This window comes from Opisthocomus hoazin, chromosome 2 (genome assembly GCF_030867145.1).
Source record: "Opisthocomus hoazin isolate bOpiHoa1 chromosome 2, bOpiHoa1.hap1, whole genome shotgun sequence".
Taxonomy (NCBI): domain Eukaryota; kingdom Metazoa; phylum Chordata; class Aves; order Opisthocomiformes; family Opisthocomidae; genus Opisthocomus; species Opisthocomus hoazin.
In genome coordinates, this window is record NC_134415.1 from 74,817,906 (window position 1) to 74,845,538 (window position 27,633).

The 27,633-nt window shown below is 41.9% G+C and overlaps 1 protein-coding gene across 1 annotated transcript in view; it reads right to left on the reverse strand.

The window, feature by feature from the left end:
* Positions 1-16,395: 16,395 nt before the first annotated feature.
* Positions 16,396-27,633, reverse strand: part of SLC35F1 (solute carrier family 35 member F1) — a 257,949-nt gene continuing 246,711 nt past the window's right edge. Inside the window, exon 8 of the mRNA XM_075414159.1 lies at positions 16,396-20,532. Within this exon, the coding sequence (XP_075270274.1) occupies positions 20,308-20,532 (225 nt within the window). The 3' untranslated portion in view covers positions 16,396-20,307. The remainder of the gene's footprint in view (positions 20,533-27,633) is intronic.

Here is a 27,633-nt window from a genome sequence, read left to right on the forward strand (position 1 = left end):
TGGATTTTATGGAAGTCCTCCAAAATAACACATATTGTGTGAAATACTGAGTCTACAACTGTTGAAAGGGAGGTAAAGCAGTTGCACTTTTTTGACAGTGACAGAGCTTATAGGAAGACAAGCTATGCTGACTCAAAAGGGGTCACCTACAGCTTTTTGTTTTGCTTATTTTGACCTTCCCTCTCCCAAATCTTCCTTATGCAGCCACTGAAAAGCCTATGATGGAATGATACCATATTGGTAAGAATTAAAGAGCATAAACAGATGTAGCGAGCTCTTTCATCTCAAAGCTGTTTCCAAGAAACTGAGGTACATACTGATTAAGATCATAAATTGGACACTCTCATTTGAACACTGATCGTACAGTTGAGAAGGCAAAGGAAGTACTTTATATACTAAAGATCAGTTTTGTTTGCTTGCACTGAAAAATACCTTACCCCAAAAGACATCTTGCCAGGATGGGTAGGCTACTTAGTTTTTTAGTCCCATTGGCTTATTTCTAAAGGGAGATTGTCCAAAGAGTCCAGAATTAAGGGCCTCGTGTAGCTGCAGAAGCAGCTCTCCATGTTGAAAAGATGCTTACTAGGGTCTAAATCTTTTTTTCTTTTTGTCAATAATTAACCTCAATAGACTGCAGGAGTTTTCCAACTTTGTAAAACTCAGACAAGAATGATGTAGCATTTCTAATATAGGAAGGCAAATATTGTATTGATATGAAATATGGTGAACATCATGCACACAGTCTGAAAATCACAGCTCACAGTTGACTTCTAATGAGGTTTTGCAGTTGTGATAGAAAAGGCTTCCCCAACAAGGGAGTAAAAATCTGAGCTGTTTATCATTCACTAATATATACCACTGGTATATATTAGTGAATGATAAACAACTGGAGACAGCTTCTTCAAAATCTAATACTGTAATACGTATTTTGGCAGCCGTAATCTTGGGATAAACAACACTTAACATAATGTGATTAGCAGCTATAATTTCCATTTGATGTGAATGCAATAACCCTAACTCAAATCTAAACTAGAAAAATGAGTAATTATGAAATTTTCAGCCTGTCAGCCCTGGAGATACAGCTAAACAGAAAGCACCCATCCCCACTGTGGAAACCATCTGATGCTCTTGAGACTGGTTCAGTTGGGCACAAAAAAATACCACTTCCAATAAAGCAAATCAAAACACTTCATCAATTTAACTGTAAATTATAAAGGGTGCTTTTGTTAGCAGCATAGGGAAATTTTCCAAAGCCACTGATTATTGTACACTGTATTAGTTGGTACAGGAAGAACTGATTCCTGACTAACAAATATGTTACTACTGCCCAACACTGCGCTTGGAAATCAGAGACAACAAGCACCAGATAGCTTATTGACAGTGTGGTCTAATCAAAACCATTTTCTTATCCCTTCTATTCTTTCAATTTTTATTCTTGATGGTTTTTCTTACGTTGCTTTAAACACCCTAAGTAATGTTGCTTCTTCATCATGATTTAGGAAACCATTCTAATTTGAAAGGTAATAATTACAAATTTACCTGCTGGCTAAATTTTTTGTTACGTAGTTTAATGCCATTGATTTCAGAATATCTCCCCTCCTTTTAAGCGTCAAGCCTTTCAGATATTCAGGAAAGCTCACAGCTATGGACAGATAGTGTCATTTTACCTACTTGTATAAAGACTTTTTTTTTGCCCAAAACCAATCTTTGCACATTTCAGACATTCCTGACAGTCCCTCAAGACTTCTTACTCTTCCTGAGATTACTCAAATTTGCCAGAGCCAATTCTTTTGAAGTCAGAGATCAGACCTCGTCTTGGTGTGGCTGTACATAAACTAGCCCTGGCTGAACTCTGCTCAATTACACAATGCAGCACACATCCAAGGAAGCTAAACATCTTTAAGAGATTTTTTTTTTTTAATCAGGGTAAATTCTTCTCAGAAAGAAGAGCTTTTTTTTTTCCCCTCCCCAGTTTTGCTCACAATCTGAAAATGAACATCAAATTTTTACTCTTAGAAAGATGTAGTTGCTATCGTGGAGTGAAATGAAATAAACCTCAAAACTGAAGGGTGTGTACTGGAAAAAAAAGATAAAAGACAAACATGAGTAATGTACAAAAGGTTTCCAGTGGTCTTACACGCTTCGTTATGCATGTAATATGATTGCAGGTAGCAGTTCAACTCTCAACTTAAGAGGTCCTGTGAGAGCAGCAGCAGAAGACAGTTGATCAATTGTCCTGAATATGCAGTGCAGAAAAGTGACACTAATGGCTATGACAAATTGTTATCTAAGGAGACTGTCAAAAACTGTAATTCAGGACCAAAGCCATAACCCTGCAAAGTACTCTATACACATAGGATAAATTAATCTTTATTTAATAAAGTCAAGCACACAGTTCCAGTAACACCTCATTCCTATCCATCAGTCATTGAGCTTTTCAGCAAACCACAAGCGTCATTAATTAAAAGAAAAAGAGCACAACCATTCAGCAAGAATTACTTTGAACAGTTCAGGTAACAGATGGGATGTTCTAGCTGCTGCCCACCGTTCCCAGAGCACACGTCAGAGCCCTCTTGCTAACAGCAGTATGTACGTAGTCACTGATTCTGCCTCCTATGTTATGTTCAGCTCTTCTCCGCCTTGCAGGGGACACGTTGTGTTGTGTTTTGGGGATCCAATTCCTCCTGACTGGGGACATGTTGGAGCACAGTATGGGGAAACCACAGCCAGAGAGGACTGGTGCAACGCAGACCTTACATCAGTGTGGAGTAGAAGTTTAGATAAGGCATACCTGCAACCAAAGCATGTCTGACTCCCAGGTCAGACGTAGCCTCCTTCCACCTTCCATTGCTTCTTCTCTCCAATCTCTTGTTTTTTCATGGCATGCATTTTTATGCTCACTTCTCCCCTCTTATTATTGTCTCTGCCCCTTCATAAACAGTTTCGAGTGTACATGTTAAGCATGCGTCCATACAGTGGGCTACTGCATATCCTTGCATGATTGAAGAGAAAAAGGGGAGATATATACACACACACCCCTCTTGTATAAAGAATATACTCCTTGTCTTATTCCATGAGAACAAATACAGAAGTCAGATGCTAGACATTACATCACACATAAATGCAAGAGGCCATATTTTCAAGAGCTGCTGTGTATGTCTGAGGTTTTCTTACACATTTAACAGTGAAAATAAGTTAGAAAAATCATTTTTGTTGACTCACATATATAAATCTCAATTGTTAGAAGGGCTCTAGCTACTTATTTCGCTAAGAAAACATTCGGCACCTACGCATTTCAGTTTTCTGTTGCGTATCTACTGAAACCAGTTGTATCTGTACAGCACTAAGGCACTCACTGATGAACTTCTTAAGGAACAATTCAAACTCTGTTTGAATAATTACAAATGGAAAGTTAAATCCTGAAATTCAATTGCAGTCTGAGTTTTCACTGCAGGCCACAATATTCTAAATAACATAAATATTACAAAAACTGAAAATCTACATAGCCTTGTAATCTTCATGGAGAAAGGAAACTTCAGATTCAGCACAATCATTTCTCTCTTACGACGCTGAGGGACTGGTCCTCTCCTCCTTCACTCCGCTGCCATCACGTAACTGCCCAGGAAGGAACGAACAAAAGGTAGATTTGGCTCCTGATGACAACGGAAAATACTTCTGTGGTCGTGTAATGGGTACTAGACATCTGACTAGACATCTGTAATCCAGCTATTAATTTCTGCATCAATAAACACCTGTCATGGCAAACGCTTATATGTCGGAATATTCTCCGTAGCTCTTTTGCTCATTTGCGCGACCAATCAGAGAGTGTGACCAATCAAAGCGCGCCAGGTGCCTGGCCCTCAGACTCCAATGACCATTTTGGCAAGATACGCTCCTCTCTGTGCATGCGCAGCGTGACATCACTTCCTCTTCCAGCTCCCCTCCCTCACTTCTGGCTTTGAGTTCTGCCCCTTGCCCAGTCCCTTCCAGTTTGCTTGGTGCTCTCTGATTGGTCACGCAAATGAGTGAATGAGCTACGGAGAATGCTCCAACACGTGTTTGCCATGACAGAAGTTTATTGATACAGAAATTAATAGCTGGATTACAGATGTTTAGTCAGATGTCTAGTACCGATTACACAATCACAGCAGTATTTTCTGTTGTCATCAGGAGCCAAATCTACCTTTTGTTCACTCCTTCCTGGGCAGTTCTCTGAGTACTGCACCTCGGGGTTCCATCTCTTGCTTTTTTCTCTCAGCACTTCCCATTCCATCTCTGCCACTACTTGCCCTGTAGCTCATTTGTTCATTGTCATTCTAATTAAACTACAATTTAATTGTAATCCCCTATTGTAACACTGTGTTTGCTATTTTCACAGAATGAATAGTGTTTTCACTATTACTTTCATATATTCACTATTATCCACATACAATTTTGACATCAAAACAAAATTATCCAACAACCATGAAAAGAAAACAGATGAAAAGCCACCATTTTATCCCATAGTGAAGAATCATCCCATCACAGACACTGTATGGTGGTCAATTAGAAGTTAAAACACAAAGTCAGATTTAACCCTCACCTGCCTGTCTCTAATCCACAGGTAATTTGAAAATGTTTCAGGCTGAAGAGGTGATAGACAGAATTTTAGAGAATTCCTCCATTAACCCACAATAGTGTCCTCAAACTACACATATTCCCAGTGTGGGAGAAGAAGATGAATATATATTAAAGTAAACGAACTGAAAACCATTGCCAATTCCTTTCTGTAGCAAGAGCAGGAAAAGTGTTTTGGCTGGAGTGATGGCAAGGAATTTGTAGTCTCAAATGCTGCTGTAGAAAATAGACAATAACTGAACTACAGCAGCAGATCACATGATGGCAATTTCTCTTTTTTCCTTTTTTTCCCCCCCAAGCAGATAGACCACTCAGAAACAGTAAGTTCTGGGGAGACAGGTAAACTTGGAGAGATGACCTGGTTTAATAACTTTCATTTTAAGCTATTAGAGTCTAAAATAAAGATGTTTTATTGCTGTTGGGATTAGAGTCCAATTCTTACCTATAAGGACTCCAAAAGCAGCAAAGAACATTGTAAGATATTTTTTCATTTGTAAGCCAAAAAACAGTCTAGCAGAGAGGAGCAGAGAATGCTCTGAATTGATGGGGTGAAATAAAGGTGGAAAGGACTTGTGATGAAAGAGACCTTAACTGCTTATACTTTTAATGTTTCACTGAATTTTTGGGCTTGTGTTAATAACTAGAACTTCAGGTTTGCATTTTTGTACAAGATAATGAGAAAAATAATCAGGCCTTAAATCTTGTATAAACAAAAGTCCTGAGGATCTTGGAAGGTTTAGAACTAAGACACAGAGGAATGAGGGCTTTAAATGGTCTTTTAATTACTACTCTTCATATCTGCAGAACAATAATAAAAGTATTGGGGTTGAGGGAAAGACTGAATTGCCAAATTGCAAGAGGACTGCTTAAGAAAGTTGGGTTGGAGATACACCCAGTATATCTCTTTTCTACCAAAAGCAGCGTTCAAATTATTAGATCATTTTGGAAAACAAGGTCAGAACCAGACTATTTCATTGGAGGGAACTGGGAAGTAACACTACACAGGACAGAACACTGGATAATGTGTCCCTCTTTCTCCACACAAGAACACCTACTCTATACATATCTCTTTTTGATGGGAATTACTTTACCTATTTGAAACAGTATCAGCTCTGAAAGAGGCAAAAAGGCTGCTCCCAGGGAATTCACCCTCTGCTCAGCACTAAGACTATGGTTCTCTTATCCGGGCAGACTCCTGGGAACTCAGTGCTGAGCGACCACTTCATACAGACAATCACCACCGACCTGATGCCAAGGGGTATTCATCATTTCATTTTCCAAATTAGCTATCTACATTAAAACACAAGTGTTTCTCTGCTTTTATACTTCAGGGAAAAAAAGTGGTTGCATTGGAAAATTATGAAATAGATGCTAGAATTATTTATGCTCAAGACATAACTTCTGGCATTTTAAGTTTCTTGGCCGTGGAGACTTGTTTCATGTTCTTGTCACAATCTTTAAATTTTTTTACAGGCCCTCGTAACAGGGAAGTATAAGCCAGGCAGGTAAAAATTGAAACAGAACTGAAAGCACATACATCTGGTTTATGTCCTGTGGTATTAAATATTCATATACCAGCAAAAGGCCTAATGACTGAAATAAACCATCATAATTGCAAAATTTAGCTCTACTTCCCCATTCAGACTGCCGGTACAGATAGATTTGTAACAGAAACACCAATATCTTTCTGAATGAAATATGAATGGTGATACCTGTGTGTGAGGGCACCAGAAGAAACTGAAGAGATCAAGGGATAACTGAGTGCATGGGGGACAGCAATCCAACTTGTACACATGGAGGGATATGATACCGGCAGGATGCAGGTCTTCTCATCTAGATGTAAACAAGATGATGGCAACAAGGCTACATCACATGTGCCATTCTCATGCTGTCACCCAACCAGAAGTCAAGTCACAGCCAGAAAGATAACCAAAACAAGGAAATAAAGGCAACCGACAGCAACTGTGCCTGAGATTAACAGCAGACAAGACAAGCAAGGTTCAGAGGTGAAAGCTCAGCCCATGGTAACTGTTGAGTCCAAAGAGGCACATAAAGTCTGTCCAGAAGTGAGTTTTCTCTCCTGAGAGGGGCTGAGGTCTTGGAAGCTGAAGTTCTAGTTCCTGATGTTGCTCACTGCTGGTCATGGCTGAGTTGTGAGTACCTGTGTGTGAATGAGTGCAATCCATCAGACAGTGAGTGTAGCTGGTGGCAGCTGCTGTTTAAGGTATCTCCTTCCCTTTCCATAAGGTCTTACATAGACTTCTCTTACTTTAATTTTCTACAAGATTTCAGGTAATAGAGGATTGTTCTATTTGAAATGAAAGAAGTGACTAGTTTCCTCGCACTAAGGAAACCTTTAAAAAGAACCCCAAAACAACACCCACTTGCCTAATCCTGATACCAGCTGAATACACAACACTTCAGTGCTGAGCAGTGAGGAGCTTCTGCTGATGGAGACATTTGTGCTAATTACTCTTCCCCCTTCTTATCTGCAGCAGAAGCAAAAAAAAAAAAAAAAGTGGACTAGATCTCTTAAGTGCTGTGCCTGAAGAACAACCTTTAAGGAGAAACTACTTTAATTAAACTAACATGAGCAGCAGCATTTCTTCAGGACAAAACTGCACTCCCATCGAAAGGAGCAGCAGCTTCAGGACTGCAGAGTTCACAGGAATTAAGAACAGAGATGAGCAGCTCTGGTGGGAAGACAAAGAACAAGGCTTAATCCACACTGTCACCCACAAAACGATGTCAGAGAGACCAGCAGACAGTTTAGTCTGGACAGAGAAGACTGATCTGAACTTGAGAGGATGAGTTGGAAGTCATTAGCATTCACCTGGCAGATGGTATACGAACAAATTTATCCATGGATAAGATGCAGAAGGAGGAGAAAGAAGCAGAAGGAAGACAGAGAAAGCAATCAAGGAATCAAATTCTCCAAGATTTAGAGGAGAGCTGGAGGTGGCACAATTAAGAGAGTTCAGAGGATAAACTAAAAATCTGAGAAGAGGCAAAGCAAAAGAATGTTAAATTTCTAGATCTCAGGAGAGTATGCAATTGCCAGAGAAACTTGCTGAATGATGTCAAGGAGATTGCCAGTAAAATAGGGAGAAAAAGTGCAGGATCAGACATGTGATCTTTTCAGTGGTGCCCAGTGACAGGACAAGGGGCAATGGGCACAAACTGAGGCACAGGAAGTTCCGTCTGAACATGAGGAAGAACTTCTTCCCTCTGAGGGTGACGGAGCACTGGAACAGGCTGCCCAGGGAGGTTGTGGAGTCTCCTTCTCTGCAGATATTCAAGACCCGCCTGGACAAGATCCTGTGCAGCCTGCTGTAGGCGACACTGCTTCGGCAGGAGGGTTGGACTAGATGACCCACAGAGGTCCCTTCCAACCCCTACTATTCTGTGATTCTGTGATTCTGTGATTCTGTGATCTGTTCGCAAAGGTCTTCCCAAGGGCTGGGCAGGAGATATCCTGAAGCTTCAGCAATATCTGGCAGCTGGTCAGAAGGCAAGGGGATTAGCTGCTGCCTAGCCAGAACTTGCACAGCGCACCTCCTGAAAAGGTCAAAACTTGCAGCTGTCTGTTATTAAACAGCTTTCTGTAGAAGTTGTTCCACGTGTAGGGGTGCCTGAAGGCATCATCAGGGGATGGAAATGGGAGGGTGGCATCCAAAATGAGCAAGACTGCTTAAAGACAAACATCAGCTGACAGCTCAGGAGAAAAATACATTTCAAGAATAATCTGTCTGTATGCTTTTGCAGTGGTTCTCTGCTTAAATGCAAAATCTATTAGGTCGCTCTTATTTCGAAGTACAATACACAGAACACCACACATATATTAAAGAAGCAGGTACAAATGTCGAAACCTCAGTAAGAGCAATTCTACACTTATGACATTAAATACAGCAGTAGGTTTAAATTTTAAGAGCTATACTGTATAAAAATTGGGAAAAGGACAAATTTATTTCAAATACTTGCTCCCTTTATAGTTTTCAGTTCTGTCCTTTAAGGGCTTTTAAAAGTGTAGGCTTTTATACCTCAAGTATATCCCAAGCAGAGATGTAAATGTGCAGGAAAACAAAAGGATATTAAATCATAGCAGGTTAAATTATTAAATCGTCACAGCGGCAAGACCAAGAAAGAAGACTTGGCTCTGCCGTCACTCAGAATTAGCACTGATCACTTGCCTCAGTAAGAAGAAAGTATCAAGGCCAAATGGGCATGGTACCAGTGTCACGCACAAGATACGTGGACAACACTGTATATACGGCTCTGCTGTATACAAGCTCTTATGTATAGCTCTGCAAGCGTAATAGAAGGATTCAGTAAGTACCATGTTTCTCCATGTGACAAGTCAAAGTCTTAGATTTCATAAGAAACAAAGAGAATTTTCCTTCATTTGAAGTGCTACAGGATAGCACAAATTTCTGCAGTATGCAGTATGCAAATGAGCATCACCTGCCACACCCTCAGCAGAAAGGGGTCTGAAAGTCTGAAAAAGATTTTTGCTTGTAGCTAGGTAATATAAATACAAATAGTTGTATGTTAAAGTGATGAAGTCAAAATCATCTTTGCATATGCAAAGGTCAAGTAACCGATTGCATTCAGGCCACCAACTGTAAGTGCAAGGCCCCTACAGAAAGATTTGGCCTGTGGGGCTGGGGGTAAACACCAGCTCCCATGGAAGAGGTGCTTCCATCCCCAGCAGGTGCTGTTGCAGTCTGGGGATGGTTCTGCATAGACATCTTCCATTTGGGGATTATTCCTTCTGCACTCCTCAGTGGAGGGTGAGATTTGCTGGCTCATTTTCTGTACACAACACCTCTCATTTCATGGAAACCAGAACACCCAAGCATTTTAGCTGTGTTATTTTTTCCAGCTGTACTAGTAACAATTACAGACTGAAACAGTTCTCAGTGAGTGGCTGCAAGCTTCTGTTCAGTGTCCTCTCATATGTGCTGCTTCGCTCTTTTTTCTTTATTCTCTTTATCAAGTCTGTGTATCAAAATGGACCTCTTAGGCTCTGTTATTAAAGACTCTGGCACACCACTAGGTCTAGGGGGAGGAATTGTCCAGAGCAATTGTGGCTTTACTACTTTATGAACTTGCAGTTACAGAGACAAAAGTATCACATGGGAGGGTCACAGAGCCCCAACAGTTTTTCTCCCTTTATTTCTCTCCCCTCATCTTTTCTCTTTCCTGCAGAATGAGCAGTGAAAGAAGCAGCAGCTTTTTTTCATAGATCTTTTGCAAGCCAAGTAAAAGGTGTGCAGGAGAGGAAAAGTTGAACATAATCTCTGGGAGTTGCTTTTGTCCACAAATGTTGATATAGCAATACGGAGTTATTTTGCAAGGCTTAAAATTCTTCCAAACAAAATATTTTGAAATAACAAGCAGAAAGTGCCAGGCACTTCTCATTAGATTAAAGCATCAGTGGCAAACTCCAGGCACTCCCCTTACAGAGCCTCACATACACTTACCAATTGCCACTCAGCTTTTGCAAAGAACAGTCAGAACACAGCCAGTATCAACACTGTGAAACACAAAAAAAAAACCAAACTAGAGCGGGTCATTTTCCCTCTGCTCACACATACTGACCACCTCTCATGTTCACAGAGGTGTCATCTCGCCAGAATACAAATGTCCAGCACTGCAACAGTTTTCCCTCGCACATTAAAACACATTTTTGAAACTCAGTTTGGGGCAGGGGCCATTGGTAGGAAAAAAACACTAACAAGCAAAGCAACAAGGATACCTTGACTGACAACAGGAATAAAGGCCTTTTCCATGTGAGCATTCTTGTTTGAGGAATTTTTCTTTTGTCTTGAGTATCTGGGAGCGGTGAATATCTGGAAGGGGTTGTTCGTTGGCTTTGGCAGTGTTTTGTTTTAGGTACGCACACATCCAACACAAGCACCGCAAGATACAACTTCTAAGGAGGATCCACCTACAAATGCAGCTCCTTTTTATTTTTCGCGTGGTTTCAAAGGAAGGTATGGAAGTGAAAGCTCCCAGGCGAAGCGCTGCCGCGTGGCAAGGCAGGCAATGCCAGAGCACCATTAAAAGCCAGCGGGTATAGCTAAGAGTAGAATTGCCTACTTTCTAGTGTTAGTAGAAGGCAACAGAAATGACACTGCCGTGTGGAGGACACCTGCTGCTTTATAAAAATCAACACAAAAGTCATAGAGAGCTGCCTGAGGCAAAGGGCAACTGCTCCTCTTGAAGACATGAGGGTAAAGCACATTTCTTCCCACACCTGTCACTGGTCAGGGGAGAACTACAGCTCTGTGATTTTGCAGCATTTGGGTAGAAGGACAGGTGATAAACCCCACTCCCGCTCCTCTCTAGTCTCCTAAATATCCCCCCAAGCCATGGTCTCTCTGCCCCTAGCCTTCCTTTCCTTCGCAATTCCTTCTCCAACTCTTTTCCATCCCAAGAGACCCTCTCTATCTCTCTGCCCATAATCATCACTTTTCTCTCCTGTGCACTTTCATGTCTTTCCTTTGCACGACTGTCAGCCTTCTCCCTCACCATCACAGGGGGCTGCAGGAGTCTGGACCTGGCCTTGCAGACACATTCTTGCCTTGGACACTGACCACGTGAGCGAGGTGCAAGACTGAATTTCCTGTGACCGAAACTCTCTTGGGCTACCAAAGCCTGTTTCTGGACTTTCTGTATCTGCATTTTGCTCTAAATCTCAAACAGTGATGTGGAAAGGGTCTCTTGGTGTCGTGTGTGACCAAAAAGCATGGCAAATTCACAAGGAAAATGTACAAGGTAAAATGAGGGTGCTATGGTATTTTTTTAATGGATATGTTGCTTCTCCCTGACATTTCGTGATGCACACTCATAGCAAAATCTATCAGTATTCCTTTGTCATAATAAAATACCTGTGCTGTAGCTGGCAGTGATGTTTCCGCAGTAGTGGAGACAAGTGATTGCTAGTGCAGCTGCTGCAATTACTTTCTTGAGCTTGGCGGCTTACAATAATTCCTATTAAAGTAAACCTTTGGAAGGTGCCAGACTGCTGGCTCTGCTGAGCACAGCCCTATATCTAGCCACAAAATTTGAACTCGAGTAGCTGCAGCAGCACAAGCTTTCTCATGCTGTCTTGAGCATGCAGCCTTCCCCCCGACACCCAGAGGAAGTAAAAAGGAAGAGCTCAGCTGGGTCTGTCTCTCCATCCTCTCTCATGGATTGAGGTCTGCAGTAAAGTGAACGTATAGGTTTGGGGGCTGAGTTCTCACAATCCCAGCCTGTGATGACAAATGCCAGCTCAGGCACAGTTCACTTTTGCACCAAACAGACCTCACATGATTCGTATGTACAAGGAGAAAGAGAAGCTGTGAGCTGTCAGTTATACCTTGGATAAACCCCGCCCCCTTTTTTTTTCTCTCTCTCTCTTTTTTTTTTTTTTTTTTTTATGGAATTAAGCCTTTCCTTGGTGTGACCAGCTGCAGAAAGTCTGGAGAGGAAAACATGAGCTGCAGGAGACAAGTCTTGGGAAGAAGAAGCCAGTCTGTATGTGTCTGAATGGATTGTCAATGCCATTTCTGTACATAATTCAAGTAATTACAAGCTGGAGAGGCATTTTGCTTCTTATGCTTGTCTTTTCCATCAGGAAGGGGTGACCTGGGCTGCCGTCACTCGCTCAGTTCAGATTCGCTTCACAGCCTCAAATAATATGACTTCTTTTGTTACTAACTTGTTAGAGCCAATGACTTCAAGGATACCTGTAGCTCATCCTCCACCAGGCACCCCTCTTAATTTCAAAGTCAGAGACAGCTTTAGTCAGCAAGTTTTCACCTTCACTGTAAGTCAAAGGGCAGGCAAAAGGACATTGTTTTTTCTAATCGCTTATGACTGGTTGCATACCATATTGGTATACCATTGGCTGAACAGCATATAGTAAGACAGGGTGGGGGGTATTTTAAAATTTAAAAAATATTTTTTTAGCATCTCTAGTTGCTGTGGAGCAGGGCTGGAATCTGACATTCATACAGTTATGGAAAGAAGCTCCTGTTCAAATAGTCTGCTACCAGTTACCCTCATGTTGAGGCCAGAAGCACTACTTGCTGGACTACACAAGCAACAACGCAGCAAGATATGTGAGAGGTCGGCAAGCAGGCAGAGGAACCACGCTACAGGGGCAGTCTGGGAAGGAGAGGCAGGACAGCTTAAGGGCCTTGAAGATATGAATTAATTCATTTAGGTCAGGGCTTCAGCAGGTAGTGTGACAAACATAGAGCAAAAGGGCAGAGGAGGTGAGCTCAGCAGCTGTCTCCGCCACTTGGAGGTTGGTGGATGGTGACTTGGGAAAAAAGACCTTCAGACAATCTGGGCAACTGAGCACAGGTGCTAGGGAGCTAGGTGCTATCCTGTTCTTTTCTTTCAATACATACCTGTTTCATTTTAAAACCCCATTTCCTCTTGTTGCATGTTGTATTAAAGCTCTAGACTGAAATAAAAACTAAAATTCAGGGGTTTTCAAATGCTTTGCTGGCCGGTGTGGCCCACCTGCGCTGCAGCGGTCCGCCGCACTGCCACAGGAGGTGGTGTGCTCGGAGGATGCCATGACAAGGCAGGTCCTGCAGCGCTAACCTTCCTCATCAACCTGGTTGTGCAATGAATCCTCCTGAAAGGAGGCTGAAGGGTGGAAAATTCAAACTGAAACAGTTTTAACTGAACAAAGCTGTCATTTTGTGGATACTCTCTTTTCTCTTTAATTAAAGTTTAGGCTCACAGAGGAAGTACGGGGACATAAACACATATGAAATCCGCTCCAACAGTTGCATGCGTGTGTGACCTGTTGAGCATCTGCAAGTCTGTTCAGTGCCAAGAACTACATTAGATAGTTCAGATTATTGTTGTGAATAATAACAATATTCTCTTCTCACTTGGAAATTTCATTTAGGCAAGCGGTCATTTTAAGAATACACAAACGCTGATTGCTAGTTTGCTATGGATCTGGCAAAAGGGTGGGCTTCTGTGATGTGGGCTGCTATAGGCACTGTGAAGTTAAATATGCATGACCTTGCATAATGCTGATCTGTGGGCTCGCAGGCATTCTGCACCTGTAAAACTTCAAGCCTACCAACTATCAGAGCCACTGTTCTGTATGCAAAGTGTCTCTAGCGCTGTATTCGAATCGCTTAGCGTTTCAGTGCTCAATGATTATATAAACTCAGCACATGTTCATTATCTCTCTCTGCTTTGGTAAGTTCTTGAATAAAAAAAAGTCCTTTATTTATCCATGCTAAAGCCAGTATTTTGCACTTGACAAGCATGTATGTATTTCACGTGGGAAGGAGGGGAAGATTTTGTAGTGATGATTTTGCAGTGATGTTAAGATTGGCTATCAGTATGTGGGGAATAGAATGCAATAGTTAGTATAAATAATGTATTAGACAGTAAGGAATTAATAATGCATTATTAAGATCAGTGTAGCACTCAGTAGTTGCCTGAGGGTGTTGTACATAATCAGGAGTCACAAAAAAGTCAAATATAGCTCAAGGTAATAAATCAGAATCTAAGTAGAATAAAATCACCTAGTCTCAATTTACAAATATTTGTGTATAATAAAGGATTGACAATATCTGTCAATATCTTTGTTAAAAAGATTCTGCAATGTTAGATTATCCATAGTGAGGCAAATTCTAACCTCAGGAATACCAGAGAAACTCCGTGCATTGTTTTCAATTAAAAATGGAACTTCTAGGATAAGAAAAAAAATGCTACCAAATTGATGATTTTACAACAGACAAGACTGTACAGACTGATGACTTTTCACTTTGAGCATCAAGATCCACTTTGAGCCAGTTTTTTTTCCTCCGCCTGGTTGCTCTACAGTAGCAGTGGCAGCAGGGTCTCCTCCTTGCCGAAGAAGATGCTGGTGAGAGGCAGTGCAGCCGTTCCTCCCTGAACCCAGCGGAATGACCTCATGGGACCACAGCCCACCCAGGGTGTGTGATGAGGCTGTGGAGCCTGCTCCGTGCAGACACGGCCTGAAGAAACATTGTGGGCCTATTACTGAGACTGAAATACCAACTGCAATGCAAGTTAGGAAGTTTGAGGGTTACCGCTGGCTTTCTGTGGTCAGTTTGTGGGGTTTTGGCTCCTATTGGTGGCCCACGGCCAGTCCTTCACTAATAACCAATTAGTGACCTCAGCCGTATGGAATGAGCATCCTCCACATAGGAGAAATTTTTACTAATGAGTACCACAGTGCATGACCCTCCCCTTCAAACTGGAGGAGGAGGATGAGACGGCCAGTGCTCTTACTCCACTGCCATCATCGCTGCTGCGTTGCTGGCATTCGGTACCCACTTCAGGGTTGCTGTGGGAACAGGTCTGTGGCCGCAGGAGCAGAGGGACTCCCTTTCGCAAAGCTTTGGCGCATTTTTTGTGTTAAATAGTGGCGCAGACAAAACAACTTTTACAACTGTAAAAAGTATTAATTCCTTATTTTCATGCCATCATAGCATACTGCTGTTAAGCATTCAGCTTTTGATTAGTATTTTGGAGACCTTGTTCTAAATAAACAAAACCAAAGGGAGACTGGTAGGCTTAAGCTGAGCGAGTGTCCTTCAGTACTGAAACATGCTTGATTTAAGCACAGAAAGATTCATTAATACCTAATTATGATCTATCTTTAGAATAATTCCAAGTAGTTACTATTCATATGACTGAAGCACCCAGGCAGAATTCCAGCCAGGCAGTAAAAGGAGATTTTTGTAATACTAGAGAGAATCTTCAGCAGATTTTGAGGAAAATACAAATCATCTGTTAGCATGATAAAGCCATGCACACACTAACTCAGTTTCTGGAGCTCTTGATATCTCCGGAAACATTCACACTGGAAAACTGACATAAACCAGCACATTGGTGCAGTGCTGCTGGCTTTGTAATGTCTGGGGCTGCATGCAGTTACGATGCAGGGAGAGGCTGGAAATGAGCTCACCAGTCTCTATTCCCTTCTTTACTCTCAGCAATGAATTATATCAGAAATACAGATGTGAAGTTTCCTGCGGAGACACCAGGCAAAGAGAGATGGACAGATGCATGTGCCGGTAAACACTCTTCAAGATGACTGCATGTTCACAAAATCCCTTGCTCTCACGCTCTCAGGATCTTCCCTTCCTTTCTTCCCTTGTGGACTTTAAACATGCCAAAGTCTCATTTTCTTTCTTCCTTTCCCCTGTTCTGCTCCTCCTGACACTCCTTTCCACCCGATGTCTCCATCCTTTCTTTTCCTGCCTCAGAGCTCCCCAGGGAACGGTGCTGCAGCACAGGGCAGAGCAGTGGGGAGGGAGGGCTGGGCGAGGCACCTGCAGACACTCATCTCTCAAGACGTGTCCTTCAACATCACACATGTGTGTTGCTCCAGACTAATTCTAGAGTGATTAACCAGTCCAGGAAGGCAGTGGGGGAGTGCTTTTGTGTCCAAATGAGGGCCATGAATATCATGATACCTGAGCTAGCCATAGGGGAATGGCAAGCTGAGACAGAAGGTGCACAGGAGACCCCTTATCCTTCTGGAGCAGCACCTGGGGGCCAGGCAAGATACCCCAGGGTGCCTAATGGCACCTATGCTTAGACACTTTGGAAGAAGTTTTAGGTTACACTTTGGAAGAAGTTTTAGGTTAACCACCTCACAAGGGAAAACAGTCCTCAGCACAGAAAAATTGTGCCCTGCAGTCAAGATCTACACTTCAGAAAAATCATTTTAGGCTAAGAAATCAGAAAGGAAACAGGCAAGGAAACTAATAAACCCGCTTTCATAAAGCATTTATTTTTTTTATTTGAAAACATTATACAGGCATTACATTGCCACAGCCAGTCCATATAGGAGCATGCAAATATCAAAATGGAGAAAGGTTTTTTCAGCTTTTTGATGCAGGATTTGGGGTTGGGAATTTGTTTTCTTGGTTTTGGTTTTGGTTTGTATTTCCATCTGCAGTTTCAAGATTAGTGTGCTTTATTATGGCATTTAACAATAAAATCCTACCCATGGGGTAAAATTTATACTTGTAGCTAGCGCAGGAATTCTAAATGGTTTTAAAAAAAAAGGAAAGAAAACGATACTACACGCTTGTCAAAATGTTAATAGCACAAGTTAGCAATCTCTACACTATACATTGAAACTTCTTCTTATGACACAGTGGTGCAAAATTTTCAATTGCTTGGTCTACCGTTGTGTGTTTTTAAAGTTTATAGCTGGAACAAAGACAAGGTCTGCCTCCCAGTGAAGATTTTCATCCAGTAGCAGAAAATTACATCAGTCTTGCTAAGGGCTGCTCAGGGCCTGCAGTAAAACAGAGTTTCAGTTTGTTCAGGCAAGGAGCTACACGGAGCTAGAGACGTCCTACGCAACACGGAGAGTAGCTGCCAGTTAGATAGCTGAACCTTTGCTGGTGTGTACTGAGGTCTCAAACCGAAGAAAACAAGCAGGTAGAAGTAATGTTTTCCTTTAGTAGACCTCAGTTTTTCAGTCAACACGGTTACTTGTAAAGCTATACTACTGTTTTCCATCGAGGGCCACCCAGCGCTGGCACACTGGTGTTCATCCAAGCATCTACCCTGCTTAACGGGAGACACAGACAGCGAAGCAGCCCCGCTTTGCACATCAAACTCCTCCTGTGCGAGTAACACAGAGGATGGTGGCTGGGCGCAGGGGGCACGCCGGAACATTCATCATTTGTTGCTGTACAACAGAGCCTTTTAAAATAGTTCATAAAAATTGCTTCAGATGGCACCTGTTGGCCACACGTGGATCGCAAACCCTTGTAAGTAGAAACTCCCAGCCCAGTGACCAGGCTGGGAGATGCCTCCTGCCCAGCTGTTTGAGAAGACTCTAACAAACATCTACAAGTTAGTGCCAGAAAAATGAAGAGGGGGAGGCTGAAGGACTACAAACATTTGGCTTAAAAATAAATACTAAGAATGAAATTAACCAAAAACAATTATGCAACAGGAAGGGATTGTAAACATGAAACAGACACACACACACACGCCATCCTCACAGGTCTCAAGACCAGCACAGGGACTAATGTTTAGAGAAAGGTATTTAATTGGTATAAAAGGTAGCAAAAAAGTCTGAGATGACAGGCGCCCACCAGTGTGCCTCTGGGTACCTGAGGGAACCATGGTGGTTGTAACCAGAGGCCTTGCTCCTGGGGAAGGCACGAAACCCACCTTAAGTGGAAGCCCTCCCAGAGCTTGCCGGCCTCTGTGCATGAGGGCTTCACCCAACGATGCGCTTCCCACCTGGACTTCCACCACACAGACCTTACCCTGAAGTATCAGGTCATCTTTCATGTGTGGTTTTTAATATTTTTTTTCTTTGAATCCTGTAATATTTAGACTTTCCTTAATATCCCCGGAATACAGACTCTGTTTCTCTGTGGGAATCTTTTTTTTTTTTTTTTTTTAATCCTCATTGGTTTAAGAGAAAAAGCTTGGAAACATGAATGCTAAAAAGATTAAATAAACAGAAGGCAGGGAAAAAATAATACATTTATTATGACTTTAAAACCAAGCCATCTTCACTGAAGCTTTTGTGCTGGTTTTGGACACGGTTTGGCAATACTGCGGGCCCTTCCCTCAGCTGCAGCAGGATCATGGCAGACAGCCTAAACACGGTGGGAGAGAAATTGCCTCTCCTCCTCCTACACAGCAAGAATAAGCTACAACATACTTTTGCTGTTCAATAGCATTCTGGCATTTGCCACTTCGTGTATATTATGCATACATACTTCTCTCAGTCTGCTCCAGGGAAGTCTCTTCTATATTAAAGTAGAACAGGACTATAAAAGATGAATGTTACCTCAGCAGAAATTCTTCCTGCTTGGTTGAACTGTGTGGCCTTTCTAATCTCCGGAGTACAGATTGATTTTTTTTTTTTTATTTTTTAAATAGAAATAGGTAAGTTGTATTTTTCAAACACGAAGCCCTACATTTTTACTTCAGACAGACTTCTTCAGCAGAATAGCATTCAAATCAAATTCATCTTCTGTGTCCACAAGCAAAGCATTCATCAACCCTGCCGTAAGCTCCATTTTCCAAATACAATGAATGTATACACAATTTTACAGCACTATTGTGTACTTCTTAATCTCCTTCCTTCTGAAGATCCCGAAGCATTTTAAAATAGCTTGGTCCCATAGCACCCCTGTGAGGTAGGTAAAATATCATTATTCCCGTATATACAGATTGGGAAACTCAGCCACACAGAAGGTAAGTCATGCCCAAGATCACGCAGAGATCTGGCAGAGACATCTGTGAGTAAAACCAAGCTCTCCTGGATCCCTCTCCTATCTGTTAGATGTAAGACCATCTCCCCTTCCTGAATTTTAAATTAAAAATAGATGATGGATGTTGAAATAATGATTTCCTTTTATTGGGCTCTCAGAAGAGCAAACATACAGGCAGAGATGGATTTTTTCATGGTGGTGACTAAGATTTCCCCCGTTCTTCTGGAGCAGAAGTACAGTTGTGGAGCACACCCTTACTATTTTCACATGTCCCCAGGAATAAAAAAACCTGCTGAATTCTTCTGCTAGTTTTGTAGTTAATGAAAAATAATTGGCTGCACCCTCCCGGTATGAATGCCTTTGCGCTACTGCAGCAACACCAGAAGATGGTCCAGTCTTTCTGCTCATGAATTCCTCGCTTAATCTTCCTGATTTTTACAATTCGTGGGTTTTGGTAAAAAACTGACACATTTCTAAATAGCTATTGTTAGAATAATGACCCACAGGAGACTAAGCAAACTGGAACAGCAGAAGGCGCCCTCGGTGCACTGAGTATCTAAAATAAGTGCCCTGATCCACATGATACGTCATCTTACCATGGAGACGTATAACACATAGGAAACTAGAAAATGCATTTTCCTTTTTACAGATTTAAATTTAAAAAGTAAGAAATCTGTGTTAAATTATGACTACAGAGAAACTAACTCCCTGTCACCTGATGCAGAACCTCAGCCGCTAGGAAATCTGCCATGGATCACAGAGAGGTCAATGCTTGAGTACTTCACTTCTGCAAATATAGAAAGGCTAAAATGCTCGCCTTATACCTATTCCTAGAATAGAGACGGATATTGTAAGTTGTCCCTCCTCTGGATTCATGGAACAGATTACCTAGAAAGGGCAACTAAACAGATAGCACAGATGAATTCTTTCCCTCATCAAATCCAAGGTGCTAGCAAAAAGGTGTCAGGGTGTTGCTACCTTGAGTAACCCATCTACTTTGTGCAAACAAACAAATAGAGAGAAATTAACAGTGACTACACAAGCGTATTTGCTGTAAAAAGGCGGCTTTTCCACAACCGGTGTGGCTTAGGCATAATATCACTCAGTGGGTGCAAAAACACCCTTCTACGAATTTCATTTTATAATTTCAGCTTATATATTTAATATCTTTCACAGGTAGTTTGACATCAACTGATTCATACAGAGCAGTTTGTACTGCAAACATGCTGCTCATATCGTAAATGAGGGACTGGCATCTCCTTGCAATGAACATCCTGGAACAATTAATTTGTATTTTTATGAGCTTTCCTTATTTGCTACCTTGCAGCTCACCAGTGTAACTGCACCTGGTAAATACCTTTCTCTATGTACAATACAGAGATAATGGATACACGAGCTCCGCTGAATCATCAGTAGGTGATCGACAGCCCTGGGTTTAAGTAACTCTAACGTGAGGCTCCTCTTCTGTCTCCTGCCCCAGGCTGGTGTATGTTACCGAAGGCTCCAGCTGGCCGGTGGCTGGCAGGTCTACAACAGGTCCCGAAGGGTTGCGAAACTGCTTGTACACCCGAGGATCCTGGGCTACGTAGGTGGACGTGGAGGAGTAGAGCACCAGCCCAACAAGGATAGTGAAGAATGACAGCAAGTAAAGCCCTGAAAACTAAGCAGAAATAAGAGTTGAGTCATTAGACACAGCACCAGTTATGCTGAGCTCATGAAAACCCACAGACAGGGGTAGGCACAGATCCTTGTTTTGGCACACAAGGTACAGAACAAACCCCCTGTCGCTGGGATGTCCATCTTTTATGGGAATGTCTCTTTGAAAGTTGGTTTGCTCCCATTAACTTCCCTGTCTTCCATAACCAACAGCTAACCGGTGCCTTCTTGTGGCCCAGGCACGTAAAATATTGGTCAGGTGGGACTTAGGAAAGCTGGGTTCTGGTCAAAGATCCAAAGCTGATTCTGCTGTGCTTTTAGCCAAGCCAAACAATTTCTCTGGCTTCAGTGTGGGGTACCATCATCTATGCTTGTCTGACTGTAGCGGTCAAATCTGAAGTTAATTACAGCTAAACCACAGGACCGTGAAGTATAACATGCCATTGGTAATATAAAAATATCATTAAATAAACATTTAAATAATTCAAATAAGCATTTAAAACACATATAATTTAAAAAAAATTAATAAAGGCACTTAAAAAGCCCACCTGCAGCTTCCCTTGCCTGTAATCAGAAAGCAGGCGCCAGAAGATTTAATGTCAGTTCGGACAGGATGAACTTCAGCTGTGAAACATGCTCCGGGGTGACCTCAGGAGGTTTGAAAGTATGTATGGAGGGCAGTTAACCGAAAGCTCAAGTACACATATTTTGGCACACACTCCACTAGATCAGAGGTCAGCCTGAATTTTCTGACATATCCAGACTCAGTGTGCCAGGACTGAAAATACAACACAAACAGCCTTTTTGGCAATACGTTAGTCCTTGTGGGTAAAGGCAGGGATTTAAAAGTACAGACCACTGGATATTAGCTTGAGATAGTGGGTTCCTGCTACGGGGGACACAAAAATGGCTTTAAGCCCACATGACTTGTCTCCTGATCCTAGACTACAAATTAATTCTTCTTGCATGTTATGTGTGAGAAGCCACAAAGGACAAATTGTATAGCCAGCTTGCTAGTGGAGATTTAGTACTGGGAATACACAAATCGGCGTTCAGTGGGACTTCAAAAAGTGCCTGCATTCTGCAACATTCAGGGATTCATACCTGAACACTGACAACTAGCTGCAACCTGTTATTAGCTGCTTCATGACGGACTTCACTATTCTACATAAAGGTGTCTGCAAGTCTCTTTTTTAGTCTTAACTGACTGTGGTGCTTTGATGGACGCGGAATTTGTTTCCTTTAGATCATTTTTAGCGTGGCATAAAATGAATATACTGGACTATATTATTTTGGAAGAAGCTTTTTAGCAATTCTGCTTTTTATATTTGAAGAAATAATTGTTGTAGTGAAAGCAAATTTTACTTAAGCTAACTTCGTAGTGATGTTAATCTGCTGTCATTTAGGAGACCTACAGAACCTGTGTCCAACCTCCCGCCTGAGGAAGCATTTGGCTTTTTTACAGAGTCCACGGCATCTTTGAAAGCTTTGGACATATAACCCATGGTGCTGTATGTTTTTGTTTCCTGCAGCTAGTATGCACGCTTTAGAGGGAAAGCACCATCATGGCGAAAGCTTAAAGTGTGTCAGGATTACAGGGTAGGGAGAGTTCTGCTTTTCATCAGCTGTTAATTGCTTTTTACCAGGAATGTCACCAGGTCTTCATGTGTCATCTGGCAGTAGGATTTGATGTAATCATCCAGCTGCCCCACCAACCACAAAAGACAGTGTCGAGCCTCACCGTGCATCTGCTGAAGCATTCCTCCCATGTGACACAGCTCTGAAAGGACTGTTTAGGCTTAGATCTCCCCCATGTGGCAATCAAACCCAAGTCAATCATTTCAAAGCATTTTCTAATAGATTTGTTTCCCCATTTTCAGTTCAACTTTTAGTCTCAGCACTTTCCCGCCTCCCCTTCCTCTTTCCATGTGAACTTGGGTACCATCTGGCAGCAGTGGACTTGACTAAGCTGAAGCAAAACTCTGGAGCCAAAGGCATCCAGTTTCCCAAGCTGGGAGCTAGCTCCCTAGTTTCCCACTGTCCCTTCTTCCCACCTTAGGCCTGAATTTCTCACCCTGGACAGCCAGCTGGCTTGCTGCACTGCATAACCACAGTGCCAGCCAGATTTGTGATTGCCTTGTGTCCTGCTGTGAGGAATCTGGGGGGCTTCCAGCAGCTAAATGTGACCTTTTTCTTGCTCTAGGAGCTGCCCAGCCAAAACTGATTCACTTTTGCTTTAGTGCGTGGCTCCAGCTCTACCATATCCCCCTTCTCCTGGCCATACCTCTCGTTCCTCTCTCAGGGGCTTCCTGCCAGTGGGCTCTTTCACCCAGTAATATTTCTTCCATGGCAGTGTGTTTTCCAGTGGCAGCTCTCCAGCCTGGGAGAAAGGGTTTGGACGAAGCTGGGGGAAATCTAAACAAAGGCCTGTGAATCATTTGTCTTTGGTACCTATGTGCAGCTCCTGCAAAGAGACATGGATGCTGACCACCCTACAACAAGTCCATCTTTACCTTCCTTAGAAACAAGTTAAGGTACAGGCTGAATTGTCTTCTGGAGCAGCTCTCTGCAGCACTGAAGTAGAAGGGTTGTTAGTAAGGTTAATATAGGAATATGTACTCTAGGTATATGAGAAATCTCTGGTTTTTGTCAATACTCTGTCAGATTGACCCAAAGCCCCTTGAAATCCATGAGTATTTTCCTCCTGCTGAAACAGCAGTGAATCCAGCAGTGTGATGGGAGGATGCAGACTTAGTTCATTGAAGACAAAATTTGTTGTTCATTGTACTGCGTTTCTCAGACTCTGCCTGAAGTCTTTGTATTTTATTGAAGACAGAATTTCCAGGCACACTCTACTGCTATGTCTACATGTAGGTTTTGGAGTTTTTTTAATCTTGACCTGCAAACCTCATCTGCTGAGATTCACTATTAATAGACAGCAAAAGAGACAGATTCAAAACCAGCAGAAAGAGCTATTCCTGAGAAATGAAATGAGAGATCATTTTTCATTGCTACCCTCTACACAACTGCAGTACCAAACTGCAGGCTCTCAGGAAGTGTGCAATTCCTCTCTCTCTGGCTAAAAAGCTAGTTGAGAATGATATTGTGCTTCATTTTTCTGACTAACCTCTCACTTTCTACAGAAATATATTTCCTCTAAGAAAAAATATTTTTAAAATATCCGGAGTTGTAGTCTCACCAAATCCCACTTCCCTCCATGTTAAACAGGATAACTGTAAGCTGTTCAAAGAGTAACATGGTCAGAAATTGTTTAGTTCAGATTAGCTAATGGGTGTCACACACCCTGGAGTAAGCAACCAAAAAATAACTCATGTTTCTGTATCATTAAATAATTTTACTGTACATTTTTGTATCTACACATATAGGCACATACGTATATAAGCTTGCTTATTATGTAGTTTAATGAAAGACCAGATGACTTTGTGATTAAATCAATGAACTAACACTCTGGAGTCCTGGGACTGATTTTCAGCCTATAAATTTCTTTTGTGAATCAAAATGATTTTAGATGACCCTCAGTTTCTCACCCATTTAAAAGAGACAGTAACACTTGGTTACTGAATAAAGACGGGTTTACTGAATTAAATGCATAAATGAATATTTTTAATAAATTCATTTATTACTGAATTAAAATGGAAAATAGGGATATCATCCTCTGAGGAGAAGACAGAGACCTCCTTTGCAGAGAACACCTAAGTGTCCTAGTCACATTAACATTTCATGTTTCATCACTGACATGAAAGGCATCTGCCAAAACTTACTGAACTGTCAAATCAAATAGTTAAATCAGCCCTACAGATCTCACCGTGGTCGCTCCACTCTGACATCTGGGTGTCTATACATGCTTTCCCACACAATATGGAACACACAATGATATTTACAAACATTAAAAAATTAGGAAAGTGTAAAAAATATGTCTTCTCTAGACATCAGGTGTTCAAAAACCTTGTAGATGTGGCACTCCGGGACATGGATTAGTAGGCATGGGTTGAAGGTTGGACTTGATGATCTTAGAGGTCTTTTCCAACATTAATGATTCTATGGTTCTATTCTATGAGTCTACGATTATTACCTGTGGTGAAAATAGTTTACACTAAACTACCATTAATTTTCAGCATATAAAAAGCACATTTTAGGTGCCTGTCAATTTGAAGATAAACATACAAAGCAAAACCTAGACAAATGTAACAAGATAACATGTATAACAAGATTTGCTCAGTCTATCAAAACCTGCACTGATTATGGGTGAGTGGATGTTTCTGGGATTTATCTAAGAGATGTTCTTTATGGAGCCAGTGCTTGAATGCATTCGCCCAGTCAGGCGTAGCAGAAGAGCTAATGGCATCTGATGGCTCGGCTGCAGGAGCAGGGGTCTTGCTCCTCTCTCTGGTGTGTGCTACTGCAGAACCCCTACAGAAAACCACTGCAGCAGTAAGGTCTAGCTGACCACAGAAAAATATACAAGTGAAATCAGTCTGACTTTGTTATTCATGCACAAAGTCTTTTACATTAAGAAAGAACAGAACCCAAACATATCTGCAGTGCTGTTTTTTTTTAAATAAAATACCTTACAGTAGTACTACATACAATTGTGGATGAAGTTTACAGAACCCATTTGAAATTTAGTTTATATACAGTATTTTTATTGCAAGTGAATCAAAATTACGCATTTTGGGAGTAACTCAAACATCACAAAATTTCTAAAATAAGGAAGATGAACATAAAGGCATCTGATAACTTGAAATGTTTAAAAATCCAGAATGAACTATTAAACCTTCCAAAATTTACTCTCCTGTAGTTCTTATCCTCTACTTTTTCTTATCTCTCCATGCAAAACTTGTCTTTTGTATTTCCTTAAAGCATTACAGCTAAAACACTTCTGCTATTTCCACTTGAGATTCTTCTGCTTTAAAGTAATCCACTTGAAAAGGCAGGTGTGAAAGAAACTTCTTGATGGGGAGCAAACAGTGCATCTGATTTTATCATCCCAAATAGTGATAAGACAGTAAGAGCAGAAAAAAGAAAAAAATGAAGAAGAGCTGTTCAGAAGGCAGTAAATTCATGCCTGGGTCTGCAGAGAGTGAGTCATTCTCCAGTACGCAGATCATGACCTGAGAAGGGAAAGCAGGAAGAAAAGGCACAGAAGAGTCGCTGTGTCGGAGCTCGGGAACGCTAGACCGACCGACTGACTGCTGCAGGGGGAATCTGCAGACAAGTAGTTCTGGCTGTCACAGATGTCCACATCCACGTTACCACGGACACCAGGGCAGAACAACATCCAAAGTGACAAAAGGAGACAGATGTGAGTCTGCAGAAAAGCCCACGCAAAGAAACCCAGTGATTTGCTAACTTTGGTTTTTCACTCAGCTATCACGATAACGATCATGACTGTTATTACATTGGTTATGAAAATGAAAATTCTCTTTTAGTCAGACCATTGAACTGGAAATTGTCTGCAGGAGCAGACTGCTGGAGCTGCGGTGCTCCAGTTCCATTTCTATTTCAAAACAGCAGCTGTAGACTGAATCTCTTGGTAGGTAATATGAAGTCCAGCTCCTAGCCTATGGCAACCCAACTGTGCTTTTGAAGTCTGTAAAAGGAATTCTTTGTTGTAGGACTAACTGAAAATTCACAATTGTCATGTTTCACATATTCAGTGACAAAGTACGAAATGGAATAAACACCTTTTCCCTTACTTGGCCTAGAAATTCTCCACATTTTGACAAATATGAATAAAGAAATCAGATCTATTAAAATTTTAAACCTTAGAGAGCAGCAATCTCCTCAGAATCACACTAATGAAGAGGGACAAAAATGTATGTATCAGGTGGAATTCATTTTAGTCCTGTAACACCCTATTGACACCCTCCATGCTCTCCAGACAAGCAGTTCCCACCAATATCTTCTTCCTGTCAGTGGGTCTGTGCAGTCTGATGAACCTCTCTGTTTTCTGAACTAATTCAGTTTGTAGCATACACTGCACAGCCAATCAAAGCTAAGGCCAAGAGGGGTTCCTGCACCACCTTATGGCTTTTCCCCCTGGGTAATTTCACACACGAGAACCTGAGCGGGCTGAGCCAGGGGAGCTAAAACCAAATTTCTCTCATTATCTTTGATATAGCAAACAGACATTTCCACTCGGTTTGATGAATTGATTGAGAGGCCAAGCTTCTTTTCACACTGTGTTCTATTTTCGTCTCAGGTAGAGCAAATTAAGTTCACCGTGACCAAGCGCAGCATTTGCGCTGTGGGATGCACACACTCTCCAGCCAGCAGCAGTACTGCGAAGTGTGAGGGCTCTGAGAACTATGAACTTGCACAGTGTTTTCACTTGCATAGCTGGATATTACAGACATATTACTTTATAAGTAGGAATGGAAGCCAGCATCCTAGTCGTGTCTCACAGTTCTGTCTGCTGACTCCTTCGGCTCAGACTCATGAGGATCTGGCCAAATTTGTCTTAGGCCGGGAATGTGACCTACTCAAACTGTGGCTGACTATTTTTGTCCAGGCCTTTGAGGGAGTTGTCTCTGTTCCTTCCTACTGGTGAGGCAGGGATGCTTCCTTTGAGATTCTAGGGTATTTATAAGGAGAACAATCCGCTGGTTCAGCCTTAATTACTGCTGCCTACCTTCAGGGGTGAGAGATAAAGACCCAACCTTTGGCTGATCACTGATCCCATGTGAGAGTTATGGGCAGAATATTTCCTAGGGATACACAGACATCTTTCTAAATGGACTGCTCTGATGAGACCCCCATCTGGAGTCCTGCGTCCAGCTCTGGAGTCCTCAGCACAGGAAAGACAAAGACCTGTTGGAGTGGGTCTCGAGGAGAGCCACAAAAATGTTCAGATGGCTGGAACACCTCTGCTGTGAGGAAAGGCTGAGAGAGTTGGGGCTGCGCAGCCTGGAGAAGAGAAGGCTCTAGGGAGACGTAACAGTAGCCTTCCAGTACCTGAAGGAGGCTTACAAGAAAGTTGGCGAGAGACTTTTTACAAGGGAATGTAGGGACAGGACAAGGGGTAATGGCTTTAAACTGAGAGTAGATTTAGATTAGATAGGAGACAGAAATCCTTTACTATGAG